The sequence below is a fragment of the Natator depressus genome, chromosome 9 (assembly GCF_965152275.1).
Source record: "Natator depressus isolate rNatDep1 chromosome 9, rNatDep2.hap1, whole genome shotgun sequence".
In the NCBI taxonomy this organism is placed as follows: domain Eukaryota; kingdom Metazoa; phylum Chordata; order Testudines; family Cheloniidae; genus Natator; species Natator depressus.
Window position 1 is genome coordinate 44,091,988 of NC_134242.1, and position 24,383 is coordinate 44,116,370.

Genomic DNA, 24,383 nt, shown 5'->3' on the forward strand with positions numbered 1-24,383 from the left:
AAAATGCCCCTCTCAACATGGCGGGCAAAGGGGAGCTCTGTGGTCACGTGGTAATGACTTTCTCAACATGGCGGCCCAGGCTGAGCGGACAATACCGGAAATGCCCTTCTCAACATGGCGGAGGTCGAGCTGGGAAAGACAGGCAACGACCCTCTCAACATGGCGGCTAAAGTGGGCTGTGGCCTATATCCTTCTCAACATGGCGGCTGTTATTGACCGGAGTACCAGAAATAACACTCTCAACATGACGTCCGGGGAGCAGCCATGCAGTCTCTGCGGCTCGGTAGCTGCCGGCCAGGCCTAGCCCTGTCCCAGCTACGGCAGAGTGTGTGTGCGTGGGGAGGGCTGTCCTCCCCCGCACTGTAGGATGGCCGGGATCCAGCCCTTCCCGGTCCCCTTGTGACGCGCCGGGCGCTGTTCCTGGTTAGATGGCGGCCAGGGCTGCCGGGTGCTCCGGAAGCGCTTGAGGTTCGGGGCGGGCCAGGGTCGGAACATGGCGTGGAGCTGCTGGGCCCGGCTCTGCAGCCGAGAGGCGCTGAGCGGCCGCCGCTCCCGGGGCCACAGGTACGAGGGGGAGGGGCCCTCCCGGGACGGGGTCCCGGATGAGGCCGGTGCGATGAGCCGGGAGGGGGGTCCGGGTGCTAGGCATAGGGGACGGGGGCGTGCCCCCGGTGGCTACAGGTGGGGAGGGCCCCGGCGCCTTGCGGGCTGTCCCGGGCCCCTCAGGCTCTGCGCAGTCCCCGTGCCGTGTGAGGAGCGCCCCGGCTCCGAGCTGGGGGCTTCCGACTGGCGAGACCCAGCCTGGCCTCTGCCCGTCTCCCTGTGCCCTGGCGGGGCCCTGCCTCTGCAGCCGGCCGCGGAATGGCCCAGGCTGGGCCGGGGGCGCGTTTCAGAGGAAATGCGGAAAATCTCTTGAAAATTCCTCCAGGGAGTGGAGCCGGGCTGTGTAGAGCCAGTGTTGGGCCTAGGGGTCTCCCAGCCCGCACCTGGCGCCCCTTGGCTAGGACACGCTCAGACACACACCCACACCCCGGGGCATTTAACCGAGTGAGAGGACTGTCTGTAACGGTACATACGTCCCCCGGTGGTAGTGCAGTGCTAAGATCGAGCATTAAAATGAGGAAATTCCCACAGTTGAAATTCCTTCAGCATTAGCTCAAGCGCACTGCCATCCTGTGGTGTTATTTTAACCATATTACTTGAGAACGAGGTAATGCACTTAGGCAGGGTGGCAACCTGTGGCTCTGGAGCCACATGCGGCTCTTCAGAAGTTAATATGCGGCTCCTTGTATAGGCAGCGACTCCGGGGCTGGAGCCACAGGTGCCAACTTTCCAGTGTGCCAGGGGGTGCTCACTGCTCAACCCCTGGCTCTGCCACAGGCCCTGCCCCCACTCCACCTCTTCCCGCACCCTCCCCTGAGCCTGCCCTGCCCTCACTTCTCTCTCTGCCCCCCTTCCCCCCATGCCACGAAAACATCTGATCAGGAGGTGCTGATCAGTGAGGCTGCTAGTGGGTGGGAGACACTGGGAGCGGGGAGCTGATGGGGGGCTGCTGACATATTACTGTGGCTCTTTGGCAATGTACATTGTTAAATTCTGGCTCCTTCTCGGGCTCAGGCTGGACACCCCTGCATTAAGGATTACACTTGAAGTAACACCAAATTAACTTGGGCATTCCAGGGCCTGAAACTTAAGCTGCTTCCCAGCAGCTCCCCAGCCTTGGGAAATGAATGGTCTGAGTTGGTTTCATAACACAATGAAGAACAGAGTTGAACCATGTTGCCAGCACTTTTAGCTGGTATGCTGATACCATGATTATTGTATTTTCATATCCTTATGCAAGCTAGACTGGGAAATAAGAGGCTGAAACACACAATAGCTAGTTTCCCCGTTCTGTGAAGGGCAACGTAAATCCTGAAGCAGGGAAATTCTGTAGCATGCAGGTGAAGAACACACCTCTTTACAATTGTGTAAAGAAGTTAGCTGATCTATCTCCCCCTCCCTACCAAAAAGTTTCTGTAACATCTAGATAATAAGATGGTCTGGGTTTAAATAGCGATAGTTAGTCAACATTGACTTTGTATATGGCACCCATTTCTTCTTTTCCCAGGTTTACTTTATATCCACAGCAGAGAAATGGATTCAAAAGAGTGCCACAAAAGACTGAACCTCGAAAACCAGACCAAGAAACTGGCTCCAAACCATACAAAAGCAGTCTGTCTCCTCCAGTACAGGAAACAATCTTTTATACTTCTTCCCCTTCGCTGAAGCATCTTGTGAAGCCATTCTTTTTCACAATTGGGGTAATTGTTTGTGCCATCATGTTACATGTATTAGAAGTAGCTTTGATGCAGAGTTACTTGTGCAGGTGACTGCAATAGAATTTGTGCATGATAAACGAGAGTGTTCCATTAAAAATAATGCAATAAAATCCCAGAAGCTTATTGCATGAGGCTGTACACCCATCACCATCAAGGTACCTTTTCTTAATTTTTTAAAACCGTTTTCTCAGAACATACTTTTTTCTATTTTAACTCACTATCTTCAGTGGGTTTGGTGGATTTCTTCCAGGAGCAGTATTACCAAATGGTTACCCCATTAATCTGGGAATGCCTGCTTAAATAGTCCTGTGTTTTTATAATCTGTACAGTGTCTTGCTTGCCAGTCCTAAGGGAGCTGCTATCTCTTTCAAAGGGACAGAATATTCTTGAATACATTTCCCATACATATACTATTCATCTAGCTTCTTCTTGAGTCCTGAGTGTTGCCAGTACTTCTCCCTCTCCCGAGTAAGGTTAAAAAAAAAATCATCCTGAAGCTAAACAAACTGCTAGCTGTTTTCGTATACTCTACAACCTTTTTGAATCATCCTTGAAAGTCAAAGTGCCTTTCCTGTTGCATCCCAGTCAGTGTCCCATCCTCTGGTACCTGTTTCCCTTCTCCCTCCAGCCTGAAAGAAAGGGAATGAAGACCTCTCCTAACAAAGTAGAAAGGAGCGGAGGGTTTAGCACACTGACCCTAAATTTTGCAACAAGACTACTGATTTTTGTGGCACAGTATTGTCTAATCCTGCCACTAACTGGCAGTTAGGCAGTAGCCTGCAATGTCTGGCAAAATAACCATAAAAAGAAGGCTCTTAGCAATATTGATTGTATTAGACAATATTTAATATATAATTCAGTGAGAAGCTCACTTTTTGAATGTTTTTAATAGTATTCATATGTAAGTGCAGTAGGAGCAGGTGCTATATTTTTTAACCTAAAATTGTATAAGAGTTTGTCTTCCATATTAGACTTTGGTTTTGAATGCATCTGATGTTACATAGTTTACAGGCTGTGCATTTGGATCAGCTGCTATTTGGCAGTATGAATACCTAAAATCCCGGGTCCAGAACTATTTTGATGAGGCTCGAGCAGATTGGATGGATAAGTTACGACCTCAGAAAAGTGGGGACTTCAGAAAGCAGGTACACAGAACATAACTATCTTGTGAATTTAAATATGGTCAGTACAGTGACTATAAGACCATAATAACATGTATTGCATATGAATAGTGTGCTTAGTGTTTTACTGAATATGATGCTTGACCTACCTCAGTAATGTAACCCTGGAAGACTGCCACATGGTCAACGCTGTATAAAACAAACTAAAAATCAGGCATGTATATTGATGCCTCTCTAGTATTGGTTGAATACAGTAATAGATACTTGTCTGTCTTATTTTATAGTGTCAAATTCTTGGCACTTTAACAACTTTTCTAATTAGTGCTGTGTGGCAGAAATGGCACAGGTTTGCGTAACAGGATGGTCTGTCCCTTTAAGGGTCAGGACGGTTGGGGCTGGCCAGCCTGCCCTGTTCCATTATCAGACCCAGTTGGGAATGGGTCAGCTGATTCCTATATAAAGGACTAGGAGAGCTGCAGGAAGGAATTTGGCTCCCCTGGCTGGTTCTGGAGCAGTGGGGAGAGATGGAAGGGGAAAGGCCACTGGTGCCATCCAAACTGTTTCGATCTGCGGGATAACTGTGTATGTTACTCTGAGTTTTGTATTTAAAGAATGAAACTGGACCCTGAAGGAAGGGCCTGAACAGACTTTTGGGGTTGGCATTAGTCCTTTCTGGGCTGGGGGAAACAGGCTTGCAGTTTACAGTGTGCTATATGTTAATTCAAAAGGAAGCTGATTCACAATTAGCACAGATGAAAACTAAACATTTGGGAGTGCTATCAAATAGATACAATAGCAGCCTGCTTCTTGCTCCTCCCCCCCCCCCCCCCCAAAGGACAGGAGACCAATAGTTCTTGGTAAATCTAATATATCTTAAAATGCCACTTGCTTTTTTATCGTGTTAGAAGGCGTAGTATTGCCAGCCCTCAGTGTTCAAAAATCATTGGCTTAAAAATCATGAGATTTTTTTTAAAAAGCATAAATATGAGATTCTTGTTTTCTTGGTTTTGAGCCTTTAAGTTTCATGTTTTCAAGCTTTTCTTTGCAACTATAAGGACTAGAAACATTTTTATAAATGAACATTAAAAAAAAATAAATTCCCAAGTAAACACCTAACTCCAGAATTTGTGACTTTAAGACAAAGACCAAATATTGCTCGACTTATGATAAAATTATCAGTTGGCAACACTGGGTACCACAATCACTTGCACTTTGCTATAATATTTTCATTTAAAATATAAGAAATGGGTTCTATACATTATGTCCACAGAGAGGTTGGTTCCCTGGCAAGCAGTAGAGCAGATCTGATTCCTAGTCCTGGTCTGTTTCTTCTACTATTAGTAGAGGTGAGTGTCAGGTGCAGAGGCAATGTGCCCTGAGCAGGATGCAGAGGAACCCTCTGTGTCCGTGATGTGAGTTGAGTACATGTCTCGTCATCTGTGTTCATATGAATCAGATGTAACATGAAAGCTGCCCCTTAAGAGTATTTAGAAATTGTGAAGTAAACAAGTTTAGTACTAAACTATCTGATAGGAAAGGGTTGCTGGATTCTAATTAACTATCTAAAATATAATAAACAAAACTACCATGTCATTGCTAATACATTTTAAAAAAATCCCCAGCCCTTATCTCCATCTGGTAATACAAGTATCCTTCTAAATTCAGCATCCAGTACTAGTTTGTAAAGGCATGTAAAGGCTTTTTGTATTACACAAAATCATGTTTGCATAATGGCCATACTGGAGGACATGATGGGGAGAAAATATTGATGTGGGTTTATCCAGATCCTAAGTCAGATAATAAAGGAAATGGGGAGAGATGGAGTGATGACTTGAACAATTAACTGAAATCTTATTTGGTCACTTTTTGTCCAACCTCTAGAAATAATATATGTAGCACCTTGGAGTGTTTTAAAACTAAGTATAATCAAACCAACAATTTAAAAAATGTATTTAAAAGGGACTATTAGAAGGGGACAGAGGGGAAAAAAGCACATTCAAGAGCTGCCTGTGGTCATAATAAATTTTTCTAGAGGGTTTCTTAAAGATGGAGGGAGGGATGGGCTGAACTGGATACAAGGGGGAGTGACTGTCACATCTTGTGAGCTGCTTCTGTAAAAAATTACCTCTGGCACAAAGGTGGACTCTCAAAGGTGGGTGGTGTGAGACCACAAATAGCTGTCAGCAAGAGGCTCAGCCTAGGAGATAAACATAAATATTGTGGGCTAGATCTTCATTGGTATAAACTGATATTGTTCTTTGGAATTCAGTGGAGCTATGCTGTTTAATACCATGTAAGGACTGGATCTTTTTCTGTAACAGGATATTTAACTGAAAGAGGAGATTTTAAAAAATATATGAACAGGAAATTAACTTTTCTATAAAAAAACTAACAGAATGAATATTAGAAACATATATATACTCAGTCCTTCTGTTAAAAAGAACTTGATTTTTATGTATTTATTTAAGTGGAACCTTATGTGATTTTTCAAATAGTTCTGAGATCCTGGCTATTTTGGGAGGTCTGTGAATACTACTTATTCTTTCAGGTTAACATGTGGTGGAATAGCCTGAGTGAGGGTCAGCGGACTGTGACAGGTTTGTGTTAGCTTACAAGTATTAGACATTCACAGGAAGAGAATTATGGCAAACAGGTACAGTATGTCACAATAGATGGCTTTCATACCATGCTTATCGATTGTAAGAAACAAAGCAAATCTGTGTACGTACACGCTATTTTCATTCCCCATCTGCCTCTGCTACCCATTCCTTCTCACAGAACATATTTCTTGTACGTTAAATGAAATCTCCACTAACTTGTTTGGAATATTTGTGCAGTGTTAGTCAGAATCTTCTTTCTACTACATGTATAGAAGTACAGTAAAAATTGAGCATGAGGGACCCTCAGAAGCAGCATAGTAAAGAATTTCTATAACCTTGCCAGAGCCTACCAGCACAAACTGTGTTGAATAGTAGTTGTCCTTCAAGTTAACAGCTTTCTCGTGAGAGGCAGATTTACTGTGTACTACTGGGTAAAATAGCTATCTTTTCCTTTTTCTGGAAATATTCCTTGTCATCCAAGGAATATCATGCAATTTTATGCACCATAACCAGAAATAATGGAAACATATTGTAATTTTTCTTGATGTGTTGCAGCATAAACTCACTGCTTCCTGTTAATGTATCACGACTGCATACACAATATTGCAAACAGAAGGTAGCTATCTTGTTGTGTATCAGATTTTGTTACATAATATATAGGTATTTATATTTAACAGGAATCACCTGGAATCTGCTTAATACAGAATTTTTGAAATCCCATTAATAGACATCTCACATAGCTATTCAGATTAAAGAGAAAAATAGATGAGAAATAGCTAATTTATGGCATTTAATCTAGAACATGCTCCATGTTATGTATGCTGTATGTAAAAATATTTTATTGAGTACCTGAGCAGATTTCTATTAACCATATTGGAGCCTAAATAACCAGTGTTTCCATTTGTCATAAAATATATATTTATACAGAAAAAGTAAATCTTTAAGGACAAAATATTTAAATTGGTTTCAACCACTTTCTGCCTCATTTTAAAGGACTGCTCAGTAGTCTAAAAATAAATTGCACTTAAGTCTTGAATGTTTAGGGCAATTATAGCCACATTAAAGAATTTCAGCTAAATATAAGGTCCCATCAACTGGTTTTTATACAATATTTTGGATTACTCTTAACATCCAGTTTAAGCTTTTATTATGCCAATATTCTGTCTGGAAAAATGAGGTGGAAAATTAATCATGCATAGTCTCTGTGGTGAGTCTCAATATATGGTTAATATTTATATTTAAGGCCCTACTTGAATTGCAGGATGGTTGTCAAAAAATCGCGGCTGAATTGCGGACAAGTCATGGAAAATTGCAGAAAAGTAATAACGGACCTTATTTGTAGTAATAAAGCCCATTGTTACTGTTCCGCAAATTTCCACTGTCGGCAGCCGCCCAGGGCTCCCATTGTCAAAATTGAATTTCCACAATATTGCAAATTAAATAGGGTCTTATTTATATCACATGTAAATTTAACTGGTGTACATTGAAACGTTTCAAACATACTTATCTGCCATGTTGCACCAGAACAGATTTGGAATTATTTTGCAAAAATTCCTTGTCGAGGTCTTCTATAACTTGGTGTTGTTGACCACATAATGAAATCTTTGGTTAATAAGAAAACACTGTAGCATAGGATAGGCTCTCTCTTAAAGCTAAAAGCAGCTCATACAGATTCTAAATAGAGAATTTCAGATATAAATATCCTTGAAAATATTTTTCTCGTTTGAGTTCAGCAGGAGTCTTTCCGATAAGTCATGAAAATAAGGAATCTAAGTTTTTACGAGGAAAGAAATGATCTTCCCCTCCCCAGTAATGCCAGATTTATAATATAAACCATTCAGATCTTTAAAAACAGCTTTATGTGCTTTCCAGGGCCAAAGCTATATTTTAATTTGGTTTTAGGTGTCTGCAAATACTTGGAAACATGCAAGGATGTAAACTTTCATTTGTCTGCTCTCAATCATGTACATTCTTATCTAAATTATAACATGATCAGAATTAAAACGTAGTAAGTGAACAACAGTTTGTAAATTACAAAGACAAATTTGTAGTTAGTTGCAGATTTCTTGGAAGTGACTCACTGGACAGTATACACGTGTGTATTTTGTGCAACTAAAGGAATGCTGGTTTAGATACAAAATGTGACTTCTGTTAAAAGGGCGTTCATTGTGTAAAGATTTCTGAATTCCAGTTCATTTTTCTTAAAATCAGAAAATAAAATTTAAAATTGCCATTTTTATATGGGAGTAGCAAAGAAAAAACATAGATATTGTTTTAAACATGGCCCTGAAATTCTGAAACTTTGCTACCAAGTGCTTTGTTCTTGTATGTTATATTCATACTTTGTCTCTAAATTGGATTTTTTCTTACTAGGTATCATAGCTGCAAATGTCTTTGTGTTCTGTTTATGGAGAATCCCTTCTATGCAGCGGACAATGATAACTTACTTCACATCTAATCCAGCCTCTAGTAAGTGTACTGTGTGTGAGTATGTCTGTCCGTCCAATTCAACAGGCGGGTCTTGTGGAGGGGTAAATTATAAATAATATATTTATAGAAACTTATTTTGTTTCCCAAAAATAGCTTTGCTAGAGATTATAATGTCAAGGTTTTAAGGTCCAGTATCTTCAAGTGTGCCACGCGGAACAACAAATGGCTTATGTCTTTGCAAGGAGTGGAATGAAGTACTAGCTCAGTCCCGATTAGTACTCTTCCTGGTCTTCTGGGAGGAAACAAACCATTTTTATGGTTCTTAAAAAAGCTGTTTAAAGTTGCTCTTGATTTTTAACATTAATATTCCCTGCTGATAGGAATTAGTGGCCTGAGTGCAGGGGAGATGGACACCACCACACATGCAGAATGGTGTGCATTTGCTTATCACTGTATAACAATTGTATACTTGCCAATGAGCATGAGAGGGTTCCTACAAGTCCTTTGCCACAGAGCGGGCCTTTTCTCCACATGAAGGAGAATCTCAGCTTTCATTCGTGGTAAAATAGCCTTGAAAATGTTAACTGTAGGATCTAAAGGCACAAGCAGTTGGGGTCCATTTCCAAAATAGAGACAGGGGTGTGGAGGAACATGAGGGAGGAGGCTCTTCTGGTACCTCCCATCCCCTTACTCCTGCTGTAGAAGTGGAAACCAGATGTTTGTGCCTTTAGGTTGGGATTTGGAAAGCCTAAGGGAATTAGACAACTAACTGAATTTCAGTGGGAGTTGGACTCCCAGTTGACTTAGGGTCCTCTGAAATTTTCAGACTTTGAACTAGAGATTGGTTTCTATCTATTTACCTTTACCACTGCACTGAATAGGACTAGACATTTTTTAAAATGAAAGCTAAGATTCTCCTTCGTACCTTAACCTAAGCAGTAATAATTGGACACAACCCTCAATGGAAAAAAAGTGGCTTTCCCACTCTCTCCAAAGAATGGTGTGGAAGCTTTTGAAAAATCCATGTAATCTCTCCACAAGAAAATCTTTAATGTACTATTTCACATGGGTGACCGATTTCTTAGAAAATGTTGCATGCTTTAGCAGTCACCACACTGAATCTGATGCTCATTACGCTTCTTGCATTTTACACATTTAAAGCTTATGAAATATTTAAGAAGTCTGATAACTATATTTTCTCTTGCTTGTGTTGTAAGTACTTATGCACACAAATGAAAATAAAAATACTAAAATGGCCTGTATTTGTTCTTCATTAACCACTAGTTTTCTTTTTCTTGTAGGAGTCCTTTGCTCTCCCATGCTGCTCTCTACATTTAGTCATTTCTCTTTGTTCCACATGGCTGCAAATATGTATGTGTTGTGGAGTTTTTCTTCAAGTATAGTTTCTCTTTTGGGACGTGAGCAGTTCATAGCAGTGTACCTTTCTGCAGGTAATTTTTCAAAAGATTAATACTTTAAATAAATGTCATGACCATATTTATGCAGGTAGGAAGTGAGAGAAAGATTAATATAGCTGCAGACACTGATTCTTCATTCCCATAGGCTGTCATACACCAACCATGGTGCTTATTTTAATTATTTATTTGTATTACCGTAGTATCTAGTAACCCTAGTCATCGACCAGGACCCCATTGTGAGGCACTGAACAAAAACCAAAAAGATGGTCCCTGCCCCCAAAGAACTGTTGCAGAACAGAGCACTAATCACATTGGAATGTTTGGTTTTAGGCTGTCAAAGTGCAAGCCTTGTATTTAAAGTCATGCTTCATCACTGAACTATTAGTTTTCAATAATGTCTTAGGACATCCCTGAGATGACAGACAAAACTACAACTGTTTCTAGTCTCCATGTCTACCTCATGCAAACATTTAGGCAATGTTTTGGCGCCTCCTGCACCTCACTTACATTCCTGATATGGTTTCTAACAGTAATTTCACCTTTTTTAGGTGTTATCTCCACATTTGTCAGTTACATCAGTAAAGTAACTACTGGAAGATTTGGACCATCACTTGGAGCTGTGAGTAGCATATGTTTTAAAATCCCCAAATACTATATCTCATAGCATCACTAAAACCAGTTTCAAAGCACTGTATTCCACAGCTTTCTTAGAAATCAGGGATATGTTGGCTTGGGAAGGCAGGCAGGAGTTACCAGCATTGAGAATAATCAGTCATTCCTGTGCAAGAACTGAGCCATCCTTCCAAGCCCTTGGTACCAGCAGCCCAGAACTAATGCTGCTAAATGCTAATGGGTTGTAAACTAGTGCTTAGCAGCAGGATCTCTTGTCACTGAGCAGGTAAATTGTAGAACTGAACTCACTGTTTTATAAAGATTGTTACATGAGACTGTAAAGCATAATTATGCTCTAATTATTGAAAATTGTATGCTTTTTGAAGAGATCACATGATCAGGGACAGTAGAAATTAACAAGTAATGCTGGTGAAATGTTTCCCATCAACTTCCTTCCCAAAAATATAGAACTTTTGCTTGAGCACACTCAATTTGTAGAATTTCTGAAGTTGGCAGGAGTGGTATGCTTATTTTCTTCTGCTTACATTTTTTCTAAATAAAAATATACAAAGCTTTGGGATGTTTTAAGGCACTCAACCAACTTATAGTAAGGGTAAAGTGAACTTGCTGCTAGATCAAGATTTATGGTTTTATTTATATCATGTTTTGTTTTTTTCAAATGGAGGAAGGAACTTGTTGGACAACTAGAGCTGCAGTTAAGTTGAATTTCAATTAATGCCATATACATATGGTTCACTTATCCTGCAAATCATTTGTATTTGCTACAGAGTAACTTTCTCACTGATCAGGTATTGATATTACCACACAAACTTACATACAGTTTAAGGCCCTGTCCATGCATGGACTTGGAAGATCCTATGGGCTTATGTTGTTGGAGGAGGGGTTTGCTCCAGTTTCCTTGGCCAAAAAAGTTGTCATCTACTGATGTCCAGCGTGCTTTAAACTGAGTGGTTGCTTTCACCTTAGCTACAGTTATATTTCAGCAGTACTAGATTATATTTCTAAAATTCATTGGGATGAAAGGCACTATATTAACATCGGTTATTTATGATCATTACAAATGAAATGGTTTTCAGAAAAGGTTACAACTCGTTTTTTAGAGGTCAGACAGTGAGGACATAGGAAGCAATTCTTTCAGCTTTTATACATTCAGATCTCAAAATAAAGCACTGATTTCTTGATTTATTTCTATACTAAACTTACCATACTGCTTTGTGCTTTGGGACTTGTCATAGGGCTGCATTGGAAAAGAAAGGCAGCAAGCAAAATAGGTCCACATACAGAAAAATAAATTTCCCTTGTGTAATATCTCAGCTCACTTTCATGTATTTTAATGTATTTTCAGTCAGGAGCTATAATGACTATCCTTGCAGCAGTATGTACGAAGATGCCAGAAGCAAAACTAGCCATCATACTTCTTCCAATGTTCACATTTACAGCAGGAAATGTAAGTGCCTTTGAATATCAGAAGAAATTATATACTTTAAATATTTTCCTTTCCCTACACTCCAACAGTATCTGAATGTCTCTTTTTAATGAGAGTATACAAACAATATCTAATTTTTATTTAAATACATGATCGTGGCTTGAAGTCTTAGGGCCTGATTTGCTGTTGCTCTGAACTTTATGTAGCCATTTACACCAATGCAAAGTGGGCATAAAATGTTGTCATTCTCATTGGTAGAGTTCTGCACTGACTCTATTCTCGTGTATAATGACTAGACAAGATGCAGAGCAATCAAGGATCTGGCTTGTTTTCAATTGCTTGTCTCTTGGTTGTTGTTTTTTTAAATTGTATAGAGCTAGATTCCTTCCTGGAGGTGTATTTCACACCAAATTCTTAAAACTGCAGAAAATGGGGGTAGGGAAAGGGAACCCGATGCCTGTGAGAAAGTATAACAAAATTGTGTACATGCACTGTGGGAACCTATTGTCATTCAAAGTGTGCCACATAGTGTATGGCTATATTTGTTAGGGATAAACTGCAGGACCTAGTTACTTATTTCAGGCAACTTTTAAATGAACTGTGTGAAAAATAACTTGGGGGCGAATAAGAAAGAGAGGAAATCTGCAGAGGCAGATTTGAGAATTTAATTTTCCAGAAAAAATCATTTCTAATCACGTTGCTGTAGATGCTTGTCTCCTGCTTTAGACGCTTCCTGCTGCTGCTTCTAAGAACATAAGTTTTAGGAACAGGAATAAATCCCTGGGGCTTTTGTGGCACATTCTTAATATTCTCATTCTTTGTTTCCTTTCCCCACTTTTAAAAAATATATATATTTTAGAAACTCATTCATATATCTTGACTCCTGAGTTAAGATGCATAGTCATCTTTTTTGTATGCTACTGAACACTGTTTTAGAATGATAGCTTAATTGCTGTATTTAAACCCATTTTAAGACAACTGGGTTTAAAATATGCACTGTAAGGGAATGAGTTTACTGAGATTTCTATCAGTTTTAAATTTCAAAGCATTTTTTAGGCCTTGTCTACACTGGCAAGTTTCTGTGCAGTAAAGCAGCTTTCTGCGTTGTAACTCCCGAGGTGCACACAGTGCCAGGCCACTTAGTGCACAGAAACTGTGCATTTGCAGTGCTGTAAAAAAACCACCCCGACGAGAGGCATGCAGCTTTCTGCGCTGGGGCTACAGCATCGTGGTGCCCGTGTAGACACCCTGGTCGATTACAGCGCTGTGATTGGCGTCCAGGAGGTGTCCCACAATGCCTGTTTTCACCTCTCTGGTCTTCGGTTTGAACTCTTCTAGCCTGCCCTCAGGTGACCAACCGTCATCCCCACCCTTTAAATTCCTTGGGAATTTTGAAAGTCCCTTTCCTGTTTGCTCGGTGATGCATGCAGTGGTCTCAGCGCATCTTTCCAGGTGACCATGCCTGCTCCATGCACCAGGTGATCCCCGACTTGGAGCAATGACGAGCTGCTGGACCTCATCAGCATTTGAGGAGAGGACGCTGCACAGTCCCAGCTGCGCTCCAGCCATGGGAATTATGATACCTATGGACAGATTTCACAATGCATGACAGAAAGGGGCCATGACTGGGACACACTGCAGTGCATGATCAAAGCGAAGGAGCTGTGGAACACCTACCACAAGGCGCGGGAGGCAAACTGCTGCTCCAGTGCTGCTCCCACAAGCTGCCGGTTCTATAAAGAGCTGGACACAATACTCAGGGGCGACCCCACCTCCACTGCAAAGGCCGCTGTGGATACTTCGGTGGCTCACATGCCAGTTGGAGTGGACCAAGACAGGAGGAGGAAATCTTGAACGAGGATGTGGAGGGGAAGAGGGACCCAAAGGCAGAGGACACCTTGGAGGTCAGAGATGCATGCAGCCAGGAGCTCTTCTCTACCCTGGAGGAGGCTAGCCAGTCACAGCTGTTGGAGCTTGGTGAAGTGCAAACAGGAGAGGAGGCCCGTGGTAAGTGGCTTTGATTTTGGGAATCACTGAAGAGAAGATGTTGGGGGCAGGAGGGTTGCAGAAAGCAGGGTTATGTCTGTATGATGCACGTACCACCACATGCCTAGTCTGAGCGGTGGAACAGGCTGTTGACTGACTCCCTCGCATCACAGGAATCTGCCTCAAAGATCTCCACAAAACTCTCATGGAGATACTGGGCAATCCACTGCTGCATTTGGCAGAGCTGCTTTGTTTCTTGCCCCATTAAGGGTAAATTTCCCGTGCCAGTCTGCCGTCATGGGGGGGAGGGGGGGACAGGACAGGACCATTGCTGCACACAGGCGAGCCGCAGTCTTGGAGAAGACGCTCCCTTGATTCCCAGCTCACCCTCAGCAGCGAGATATCTTCCATAATGAACACAGCCTGTGGAAAATGTGGGGACAGGAATGATAACGCTCCCCCCTTACAGTGCTGGCTCTCCCCGAGAGCCACGTGCCCAGTGTACAATATGGTCCTGGAACACTGATTTCCCCTGCCCCTGTGGTTACTCACCATTTTGGGGGTCTTGTGGCTTCTGTGCTTTCCAGGGGTCAGCCAGTTATTGATAGGTATGTGAATAGCAGCTGTGTTTTAAATCATTGAATTGGTGGTCTGTCTGTTGCAAACAATACTGATTCTGTAAAATGTTCCATTTTGGCTTCACAGATATGACTTTGGGAGCCCAGCCTCCCTCTCTATTATCTCCAGCTGAACGGCTACGCAGAATTAGAAAGAACTAAAGAGGACTTTCTGTATGATGTCATGATGCACTCCGCGGCTGAAAAACAAGAATTGAAGGAGTGGCGGGATGGCAAGAAGAGAGACCGAAAGGAGAACGCGGCATGCCAGAACAAAGCCACGGAGTGGCTCTTAAACGTTATGGAGCGCCAAGCAGACATGCTCCAGGTGCTACTAGCACTGCAAACCAAGCAGCTCCTCACTCGCCCTCCCCAGCAACCGCTGTCACAAAACTCTTTCCCATGCGCCCCCCCGCCCCAGACACCGCCAACACACTCTTATCAACCTCCTGGCTCCAGTCTGTACACACTACATTCCACTCCTCCCCCGTCACAGTCCAGCACTACGGACTCCCAGTATCCACTGCACTCAACACCCATCCCTCTGCACTTTCGCCCTGCTGAAGTACAGCACCCACTGCACTGTACTCCAGAGGAGAAGGTTGGAAAGGATACCTGGACATATACAAATCTTTTAACCGTTCCAGGACCCCACCTCCTCCTGGGACCCTCCCTTCCCCCATCCCCTTCAGTGCTGATGGGCGGGGGGGGGGGTTGTCTCTCTCTCTCCTCCAGTTGTTTTTTAATAAAAGAATTGTTTTGGTTTGAAAGCAATCTTTATTCCATTAATTGAAAGCAAACAGTCCTGCAAAGCAACAGGCAATTTTCTTAAACCTTCAGGGTGTATCGTCTGCACCAATCACAGTCACCTCCTAGCATTACAAGCACTGCACTCTAGAGCATAGCAACAAATATTAGTGGCTTTCAGCTTCAAATTGTTGCCTCAGGGCATCCCTAATCCTTATGGCCCGTGCTGTGCCCCCCTAATACCTCTGGTCTCTGGCTGTTCAAATTCAGCCTCCAGGCACTAAGCCTCAGTGGTCCAGCCCTGAGTGAAGCTTTCACCCTTCCCTTCACAAATATTATGGAGCATACAGCATGCGACTATAAGCATAGGAATATTGTCATCGGCCAGGTCCAGCTTCCCATATAGGCAGCGCCAGAGGGCCTTTAAATGGCCAAAAGCACAGCAGTTATTCTGTACTTTCTCAGTCTGTTAGAACTGCTCCTTGCTGCTGTCAAGGTGCCCCGTGTATGGCTTCATAAGCCATGGCATTAAGGGGTAGGCAGGGTGTCCCAGGATCACAATGGGCATTTCAACTTCCCCTACGGTGATCTTCTGCTTGCAGCTTCCTGAACAGGCCAGTGTTCCGAAAGATGGGTGCGTCATGCACCTTTCTGGACCAGCCTGCTTTAATGTCCGTGAAATGCTCACACTGATCCACAAGTGCCTGGAAAACCAAAGAGAAATACCCCTTCCGATTAATGTGCTAGGTGGTCTGGTGCCAGAATTGGAATATGCATGTCAGTTATTGCCCCTCCGCAGTTAGGGAAGCCCATTTGTGCAAAGCCATCCACAATGTCACACATGTTGCCCAGAGTCACAGTCTTTTGGAGCAGGATGTGATTAATGGCCCTGCACGCTTCCATCAACACAAGTCCAACGGTCGACTTTTCCACTCCGAACTGGTTAGCAACCGAACGGTAGCAGTCTGAAGTAGCCAGCTTCCACAGTGCAATCGCTTCTCCAACGGTAGGGCAGCTCTCATTCTTGTGTCCTTGCACTGCAGGGCTGGGGAAAGCTCATCACGCAGTCCCATGAATGTGGCTTTCCTCATCTGAAAGTTTTTCAGCCACTGCTCATCCCAGATGTGTATGATGATGTGATCCCACCACTCAGTGCTTGTTTCCCGAGCCCAAAAGCGGCATTCCACTGTGGTCAGCAACTCCGTGAATGCCACAAGCAATCTCGTGTCGTAGCTACTACACGTGGCGAGATCAATCTCGAATTGCTCTTGCCTTTGTTGTTTAAGGAATAACTCCGCTGCCACTCGTGATGTGTTAGTGAGAGCAAGCAGCGTATTGGTCAACAGTGTAGGATCCATTCCTGCAGCCCAAAGAAGCAGAGCAGAGTGCACAGTACAAAACTGTAGAAAGATGGCACCAAATGTGGACGGAAGCACAGGGATTGCTGGGATGTGAAGCAATGCATCATGGGGCTTTGGGACAGGACCCAGGATGCCCCGTGACCTCCTCCGTCTTCCCATAACTCTTAGAGGCAGAAGAGGAAGAGATGCTCTGTGAGATAGCTGCCCAGAGTGCACCGCTCTGAATACCGCTACAAGTACTGCAAGTGTGAACATGGTATTGCGCAGGCAGCTGATAGTGTGAACACACAACAGTGGTTTCCCTTTAGCGCTCTCTGAGTGGCACTGTAACTGCCAGCCCTGTAACTCCACCAGTGTAGACACACCTCTAATCTAACCTTCAAGTCTTTCTTTAAACTTAAGTCTTGGAACTTTGTTCTTACTGTGGGTTTTTTATGCAGATCTGTGTTGTGTTTGTATCAACACTTCAGTTATCTCTTTCCTGAAACAGGTTAAGTTTTAGAAAACATTTAGCCACACCCTGAGACACTAATGCCACTAGTTTATTTAATGAGTTCTTCTAACCTCCTACTTACCTCCTACTTCTAACCTCCTACCTAGGGCACATCTTCACTGGAAACGTTAAAGCGCTGCCACGGCAACGCTTTAATGTGGCTTGTGTAGTTGTGGCATAGCGCTGGGAGAGAGCTCTCCCAGTGCTCTAAAAAAAACCACCTCCACGGGGGGAATAGCTACCAGTGCTGGTGCACGGTCTACACTGGCACTTTACAGCGCTGAAACTTGCAGCGCTCAGGGTGGTGTTTTTTCACCCCCCTGAGTGAGAAAGTTGCAGCGCTATAAAGTGCCAGTGTAGACCAGCCCGAACTCTAAAACAGTGTAACAGTATCTGAGTTATTTCACTGAAAACCTCGGATTAGTTTAATCTCTTACACTGCCTCCATCAACAAGTTTATCATTTAGTTACATTTTCAAACTTAATGTACACCTAAAACTTAATTAATTCATGCTTTAAAGTTTAAAAAAACTATTAAAAGTAGCTCCTTCATGAAACTTAATTATCCTTTGTCTGCAGTGTTGTACCCCTGTTGCTCCCAAGATATTAGAGAGACCAGGTAAGTAAGGTAATACCTCTTATTCGACCAACTTCTGCTGGTGAAAGAGACAAGCTTACACAGAGTTGAAGAGCAGCTCTGTATAGCTTGAAAGCTTGTCTTTCACCAACAGATATTGGTCCAATAAAATATCACCTCGCCCACTGTTTCTTTAATTACACTGTGGCCACAAACCCCCCCCCAAAAAACCCTCTAACCATAATAGTCCAAATGTGAGAATGTAATTCTGACTCTCAGAATTGAAGGCAATTAGTTTATTGCTGAGTACATATAATTAGGTACTAATTATTCTAGTTAATACTGTGGTAAATATGCAAACTGTTTCTCCATGTTACTGCTAGTGTATAACCCAAGAAACATGCACACTTGTATAAGTCTTAGGGCTTATAGTTAGTAAATTGCATCCACTAAAGGGTGACATACTGTTATCAGTACTTCTGCTTATACAGTAATAACCATTCTAGAATACCCTGTTCTTCTACTCTTAAATAGGTATGATATTTCATCCAGCATTGGTACTAGTAGTAAATACTCAGTGGGCGAGAGGTTGAGGATACTGTCCCACACCTTCCATCTAGTAGAGGCAGAGGTGCATACCAACATGGTTGTAGGGGGCAGTGTTTGGGAGCACAGACACAAATCTAGGCTGTTACTGCATAGAATGATTATGGCTTATATAGAACTGACCTGTGAATGAGATATTTGCCACACTTCCTTAACTGGTGTGATCTGTATGTAATGTTCCTTTTTACCAGTGATTTACCTCCTCTTCTGGCTTGACGTTGCAATAGAGCTGATATATGTTTTTAAAATGTAATAAATGCACATTTTAGGTTTGTAGAATATTTTAATTAAATTATATTTACTGCCACATTCTTAGCCTCCTTTATTCTGTGGCTTCTGGTAGAAGTAGACTTCATGTATATTGTCTGGTGAGAAAACAGCAGGGCTAGAGTCTGCTCCTGTCTCAAGAGAAATCTTTATTTATGTAAGTATTGTTGCATGTCATAGAGAATGTTCTGTTATTTAAATGTTTGCTTAATGGTAAATATGACACATTCCTACTGCTGGATATTAGAGACTGCTGCAGATTCTGCTCACACAATGCTTTGTTCATTTATAGGCTTTAAAAGCCATTATTGCAATGGACACCGCAGGACTTGTTTTGGGTTGGAAATTTTTTGACCATGCAGCACATCTTGGGGGAGCTCTATTTGGAATGTAAGTTTTTGTTATCTATTAACTTTATCGATTGTGTGCAAACAATTCTGTATTAGAAAAAGAGAAAATATTTAAACCCTTCTGGTGCATTAGTTTAATGGAGGACACACTGGACTAATGAAAACATCTTTTCAACTGCACAGCCCAGTAAAACTTCCCATGTCTCAATGTATCTCTTCTTATCAGTTTGGGTGGGCTAGCGAGCAACTGTGAGATCTGTTAGGTCAAATTCCATTGAAAAGCTAGTAATTTTGTTTGTTTGGTTGCATTGTCTCCCTGTGTGAAGCCTTCAAAGATTATCGCTAATTGGGTTGAAGCACTAGAAAATGTAGGAAACAATTCGGCATTGTGAGGTGTTGAACTAATTACCTAATCTGTCTCTCTGGTCTTGTCTAACTCCAGAGTTCCCAACCTTTTTCTTTCTGAGCCGCTCCCCCCCCCAAAATAACATGCTATAAAAGCTGCTCAGATGCTCAGGCTTCAGCTTCAGCCCTGGGCAGGGGAGCTCGGGGCTTAAGTTTCTGCCCTGGGCCCCAGTCAGTCTAATGCCAGCCCTGTATGGCAGACCCTCTGAAACTGACTTGCTGACTCCCAGGGGTCCATGGACACCCCGTTGAGAACCACTGGTCTAACTTACACCCTTAACAGTAAGAATCTTATTACACTTAAAATAAAACCCTACTTGATACTTAGTATAGCTGTATAAGAGCATGAAGAACTCAATGCAAATGGCAAAAGTTTGCCCAGCAGTTTTACAACTAGCTCATCAAAACATCTAAAAAGTCCTGCACTCAAACTTATAAATTATCCCTTTCAGCCCCTTCCACATGCCTCTTAGCTGACAGCACTGTAATCAGAATGATTGTTCTTTTTATCTAAAAATGGCCAGTCAGAAATTCATATAATCTAAAAGAATCAGTGAATGCTTTCATCTTGCCCTGCAAATTTAGTTTCTTTCTCTTTGCTGTTTGTTGGACTCCTTAACACTAGCAAATTCTGAGTTACCGCATTCTCCTCACTACCTCTTCTCTTAAATCACTAACTAAAGCATTTGGTGTTAGACAAATCAAAATGATATGCTATATCAGTGTTCATTATAATACAGCTTCTACACACACCATTGACAGATCTCTGATATTACACACAGGAGAGAGAAAATTAAGGCAACTGGGGTAAAAGTTGTCTCAAAAGCACATGTGCACTGACCGATTCCCATTCTCCTTTGCTGTCCCTCCCCGACACAGACCCACTCATTAGACTTGTAAATAATCAGTCCAGTCACTTCATCATTGAAGACCTAAGTTTGTATTCTAATTAGGTCACAGATGAAATGAGTATTGTGTTATGTGCATAATCCCTTGTAGAAAATTGTCCATTCCACATAGCTTGGTGTGACTGGCAGTCTGTTTAGCAGAAGTTGAGGGCTGGTACAAAAGTGCTATTTCAAGTCAGGACTGAGATGCATTAGTAAAGAACTGTGGGGAGAACATTCTGTCTGGCTTCATCTAGCACTGTCAGTCTCTCCCTTACATGGTCCCTAACTTCACCATAATCTTCTGCTAATGCATGGTGCTGATGTTCATTTAAATGTCTGTGTGTTATGCCAGAAAAATTACTTCCAATGGATTACTTCTGCACCCATCCAGTTAGAGGAGGCAGTTTGCTTCAAATGAAGTGACTCTAGTCTAGATTTTTTTTTCTGAGCTCATTTGCATATCAGGAAATGCCTCTATGGCAATATAGTTGGAATGCATTGACATAAGCAATATATACTATACTCTAACATTCTTTTAAGTGGAGTAGTACTTGGTGCAATTTTTTTGGCTACAGGAGATAGAAATTTGAGGTGCTAACTACTGTTCAACTACATGGGGGCAGGTGGAAGGATAGAACTGTGTAAAAGCAGCAGAGAGTCCTGTGGTACCTTAAACTAACAGACTTATTGGAGCATGAGCTTTTGTGGGTGAATACGCACTTCGTCGGATACCCACTTCGTGCTCCAATTCGTCTGTTAGTCTATAAGGTGCCACAGGACTCTTTGCTGCTTTTACAAATCCAGACCAACACAGCTACCCCTCTGATGCAGAACTGTGTAAGTTATTAGGAGTAAATGGAACCAGAAAGCTTACCTAAAGTTGTCGGTGTTTTCTTCCAAAAGCTTATCAAACTTACTTACCCTATTAATTTCTATTACTGCTTCTTCTGGGTTATCCCATCTATTACGCTGTTTAACAGATATTGCAGTTATCATTGTTCTATCTCATTCTTAACTTTAGCTTTGCGTGATCTAATTTCAGTAGAAGTTTTGTTTTTGTTTTCAGGTGGTATGTAACTTATGGCCATGAACTCATATGGAAGAACAGAGAACCACTGGTGAAGGCTTGGCATGAAATGAGGTCTAAGAACCGAGGAAAAGGAGGTGGAGGATCTCACTGATTCTAATTTTACCGCCTGCTTATGCAGAAAATGGTGTGCTACTTGAAGACATGGAAGTGAATTGGTTCTGGAATTTTTTTGCAACTCCACAGAACACCACTTAGGATGTGTAATTTCTAATGTAAACTACCCTTGCAAATAAATGCAGTTTAGTAGAGAATGAACTGATAAAGTTTATATCTGATTGGTTTATGAAGTAAAGGTTTGCATCATATTTTTAAAAACTATTTGACTAGAAGAAACATTTTCACTTAAGTGGCTGGAAGCTGAAACCAGGCACATTCAAACAAGAAATTAAGCACAACTTTTATTAACAGTGTTGGTGATTAACCATTGAAATAAACTACCAAGGGAAGGTGGAGCCACCCTCTCTTGATATCTTCAGATCAAGGCTGGATGCCTTTTCGGGAGATATGCTTTAGCCAAATAAGGTATTAGACTCAGTACAGGCATATGTGGGTGAAATTTAATGGCCTGTAATATAAAGGAGGTCAGACTAGATGATCTAATGGTCCGTTCTTGCCGTAAATTCTATGAATCTATGAAAAATACTGGCCTTCATTTAAATGTTAGTTGTACAGTAGCACTGACGCCTAGCCAAACTACATTAATAATGTTAAGAATCTGGCTCATGCTCTGATGGCAGGCTCTTATTCAATGTATTCTAGCTTTCAGTTCTTTCTACCTCCAAGACATTATCAAACAATGCATTTAGAATTTGTCAGTGGAGAATTTTTTTTGTCCTGTTGAATGTAATTAGAACAATGGCCTGTTTCATGTTAGTTTGGATATTTTTGCCTCGAGTTCTCACTGGAGACATTCCACCTTCAGCATTTCTCTCCCAGTGAACTGCATTCATTTAAAAAAACAAAAAAACTTTCCTGTCCTATAGTTTCATTTAGCATTATTTTGAGGATTCTAAAATAGTAGCGTATGGCTCTGAGCTCGCCCATGGATGGAGAAGATGAGAACATGAAGCTGCAGCAGAAACTTCTGTGCTGTTTTTCTCATCACAGGCACTCATTGATAACTGGATGAATTTGAGATTGATCTGGGGTTTGACTCAAGAATCAAAATGGCTCCTAGTATGTAAATACTGTGCGGCACTAAACTGGTGGTCTGTGGGCGGAAGGGGAGGGTTTGTTTTGCAAACGACTAATGTGGGCCCCAATCCTGCAATCATAGCCATGCCAGGTGCACTCCTTCCAGCAGCCCTAATTACAGTGGAGCACAGAGGTCTGTCTGGGAGAAGTAATTTGCAGGATCAAGGCCCTAATAAACCAGTTACCTATCTTTACTAGATGGGTTACACTGGAATGAAAATGTCTTTTGTGACTATAATAAGCAAAAATAAAACCTACACATTTTTACTTTGTAATGAGGCATTGTAAAAAATACATGTAAAGTCTGCTTTTCCTGTTGGTAAACTAAAGATGGTGCTAAATAGCACCAAACATAATAAAAGGTGGAGCACAAAACTGATGTCAACTCCTTACCAACATATGCTGCTAACACCTAGTTACAGTCTTTGGTGCTTAATGTTATAAAACACAGATTGTTTATATAGTGATGAAAAATACACCTGTGACTAATTTGAGGATTAAAAAACCAAGTTAATCTTAATTCTAAACTCTCAGAAAGTGATAGTTTAGTCTAATGTTGGGATCTAATGAATGTTTCTCGCACTGGTACTATTGACTCACGTGACTCAGAGGGAGCTCACTTGTCTTTGTGTACTCTTCCTTTACTCCCCATGTTTATTCCTCCTTTTTCTACTCTTCCTAGGGCTCTTCGTTAACATATTAAATCATACACACTTTTCAGGCTGCAGCCATACCTGTTATATCCAGTAGAGAGCAATAGTGCATCTAATGAGAAGCTATGTTGCACCCAGAAACAAACTGTGGGCGGGGGGGTGGCAGGAGGACAGCCTGCAGCCAACACCCTCCAAGTAGTTACACACAGACTTGCAAATCTAACCTTCTATGACTTAGATGAGTTTGTATCTGTGAAGTTTGGTTTTGGGGCTTGTGACAGCAGTGGTTGTCAACTTTTTCCATATGGGTCCTTGCTCCCATTTAATGTTCCGCTCTTTTAATTTCCATTGCTCTTGCCCATCTCCCTTTTTTTTCTTCCCTACTTCATCTTTACTCCAGTCTCTCCCACATTTCTTTACCTTCTCAACTTTTTTTTAGATAGGGCTTAGGTACCCCCTCTAGGCTGCAGCCACATATTATAGCCAGTAGTGTTGTACTATCTATTCAGTGGTGTATATATACAACCTAATGAAGACAGATATGCAAACCTAGCCTTTTACTATAGTTATAGATACAGAAAATCAGTTATGCGGGGGTTAACAGTAATGCCTAAACTTATACCATGAAGACTTGATCTTTTCAGAGAAACTGAGTGCCCACAGCTCTAAATGGAGTTTTGGGCGCCCTCGCTTATAAATATCAGGCCCTAAGTCATTTGCAGAGCAGAGAATTGAATGTTGCACTTCCTATGCTCTCTACCCACTAGACTTGCTGCATCCATTACGGTATTTCTATGCCCTCTTCACCTGCAAAAATGATGCAGACAGGCACTGAGCCACCTTTGGCCTGATTTGCAGAGGGGTGAAGTACCTGCAGCTCCCAGTCACAACCAGATTTGCAGATGCTCAACTCTCCTGAAAACCAACCCCATGGTGTCAGATTGGATACCCAAAATCAGAGGCTGCATTTGGGCCTTTTTGTGTTTAAGTTTCACCATCTGTAAGATTGGGGTTAATAACACTTATCTACTTCCCAGGGGCTGCGTAGAGTCTGAACCATTAATGCTTATAAATGCCTTGTGAGATTCTCCGATTTAAGGTAGCATGAAACTGATTTCCTCTGAGGAAGGTCTGTGATCACTTTCATTTAGCCGAGCAGCCCTTCCCTGCCTGCCTTCTGTACCTGAGGTCCTGTCAC

General features: G+C 42.1%; 1 protein-coding gene across 1 annotated transcript; it reads left to right on the forward strand.

The window, feature by feature from the left end:
• Positions 1-240: 240 nt before the first annotated feature.
• On the forward strand, positions 241-22,893 carry PARL (presenilin associated rhomboid like). The gene is made up of 10 exons (XM_074962998.1): positions 241-564; positions 2,111-2,303; positions 3,326-3,466; positions 5,991-6,039; positions 8,416-8,511; positions 9,774-9,923; positions 10,439-10,509; positions 11,869-11,970; positions 18,896-18,993; positions 21,315-22,893. Exons 1-10 carry the CDS (start codon positions 494-496, stop codon positions 21,427-21,429), a joined length of 1,086 nt encoding a protein of 361 aa, XP_074819099.1. The 5' UTR covers positions 241-493; the 3' UTR covers positions 21,430-22,893.
• Positions 22,894-24,383: the final 1,490 nt, after the last annotated feature.

What these genes read in the sequence shown, in the direction of transcription:
- PARL (XM_074962998.1), top strand. Translation starts at nt 494, where the DNA reads ATGGCGTGGAGCTGCTGGGCCCGGCTCTGCAGCCGAGAGGCGCTGAGC. An exon ending in GTGGGGACTTCAGAAAGCAG is followed by an intron (nt 3,467 to 5,990) that starts GTACACAGAACA and finishes TTATTCTTTCAG; the next exon opens with GTTAACATGTGGTGGAATAG. An exon ending in CACATCTAATCCAGCCTCTA is followed by an intron (nt 8,512 to 9,773) that starts GTAAGTGTACTG and finishes TTTTTCTTGTAG; the next exon opens with GAGTCCTTTGCTCTCCCATG.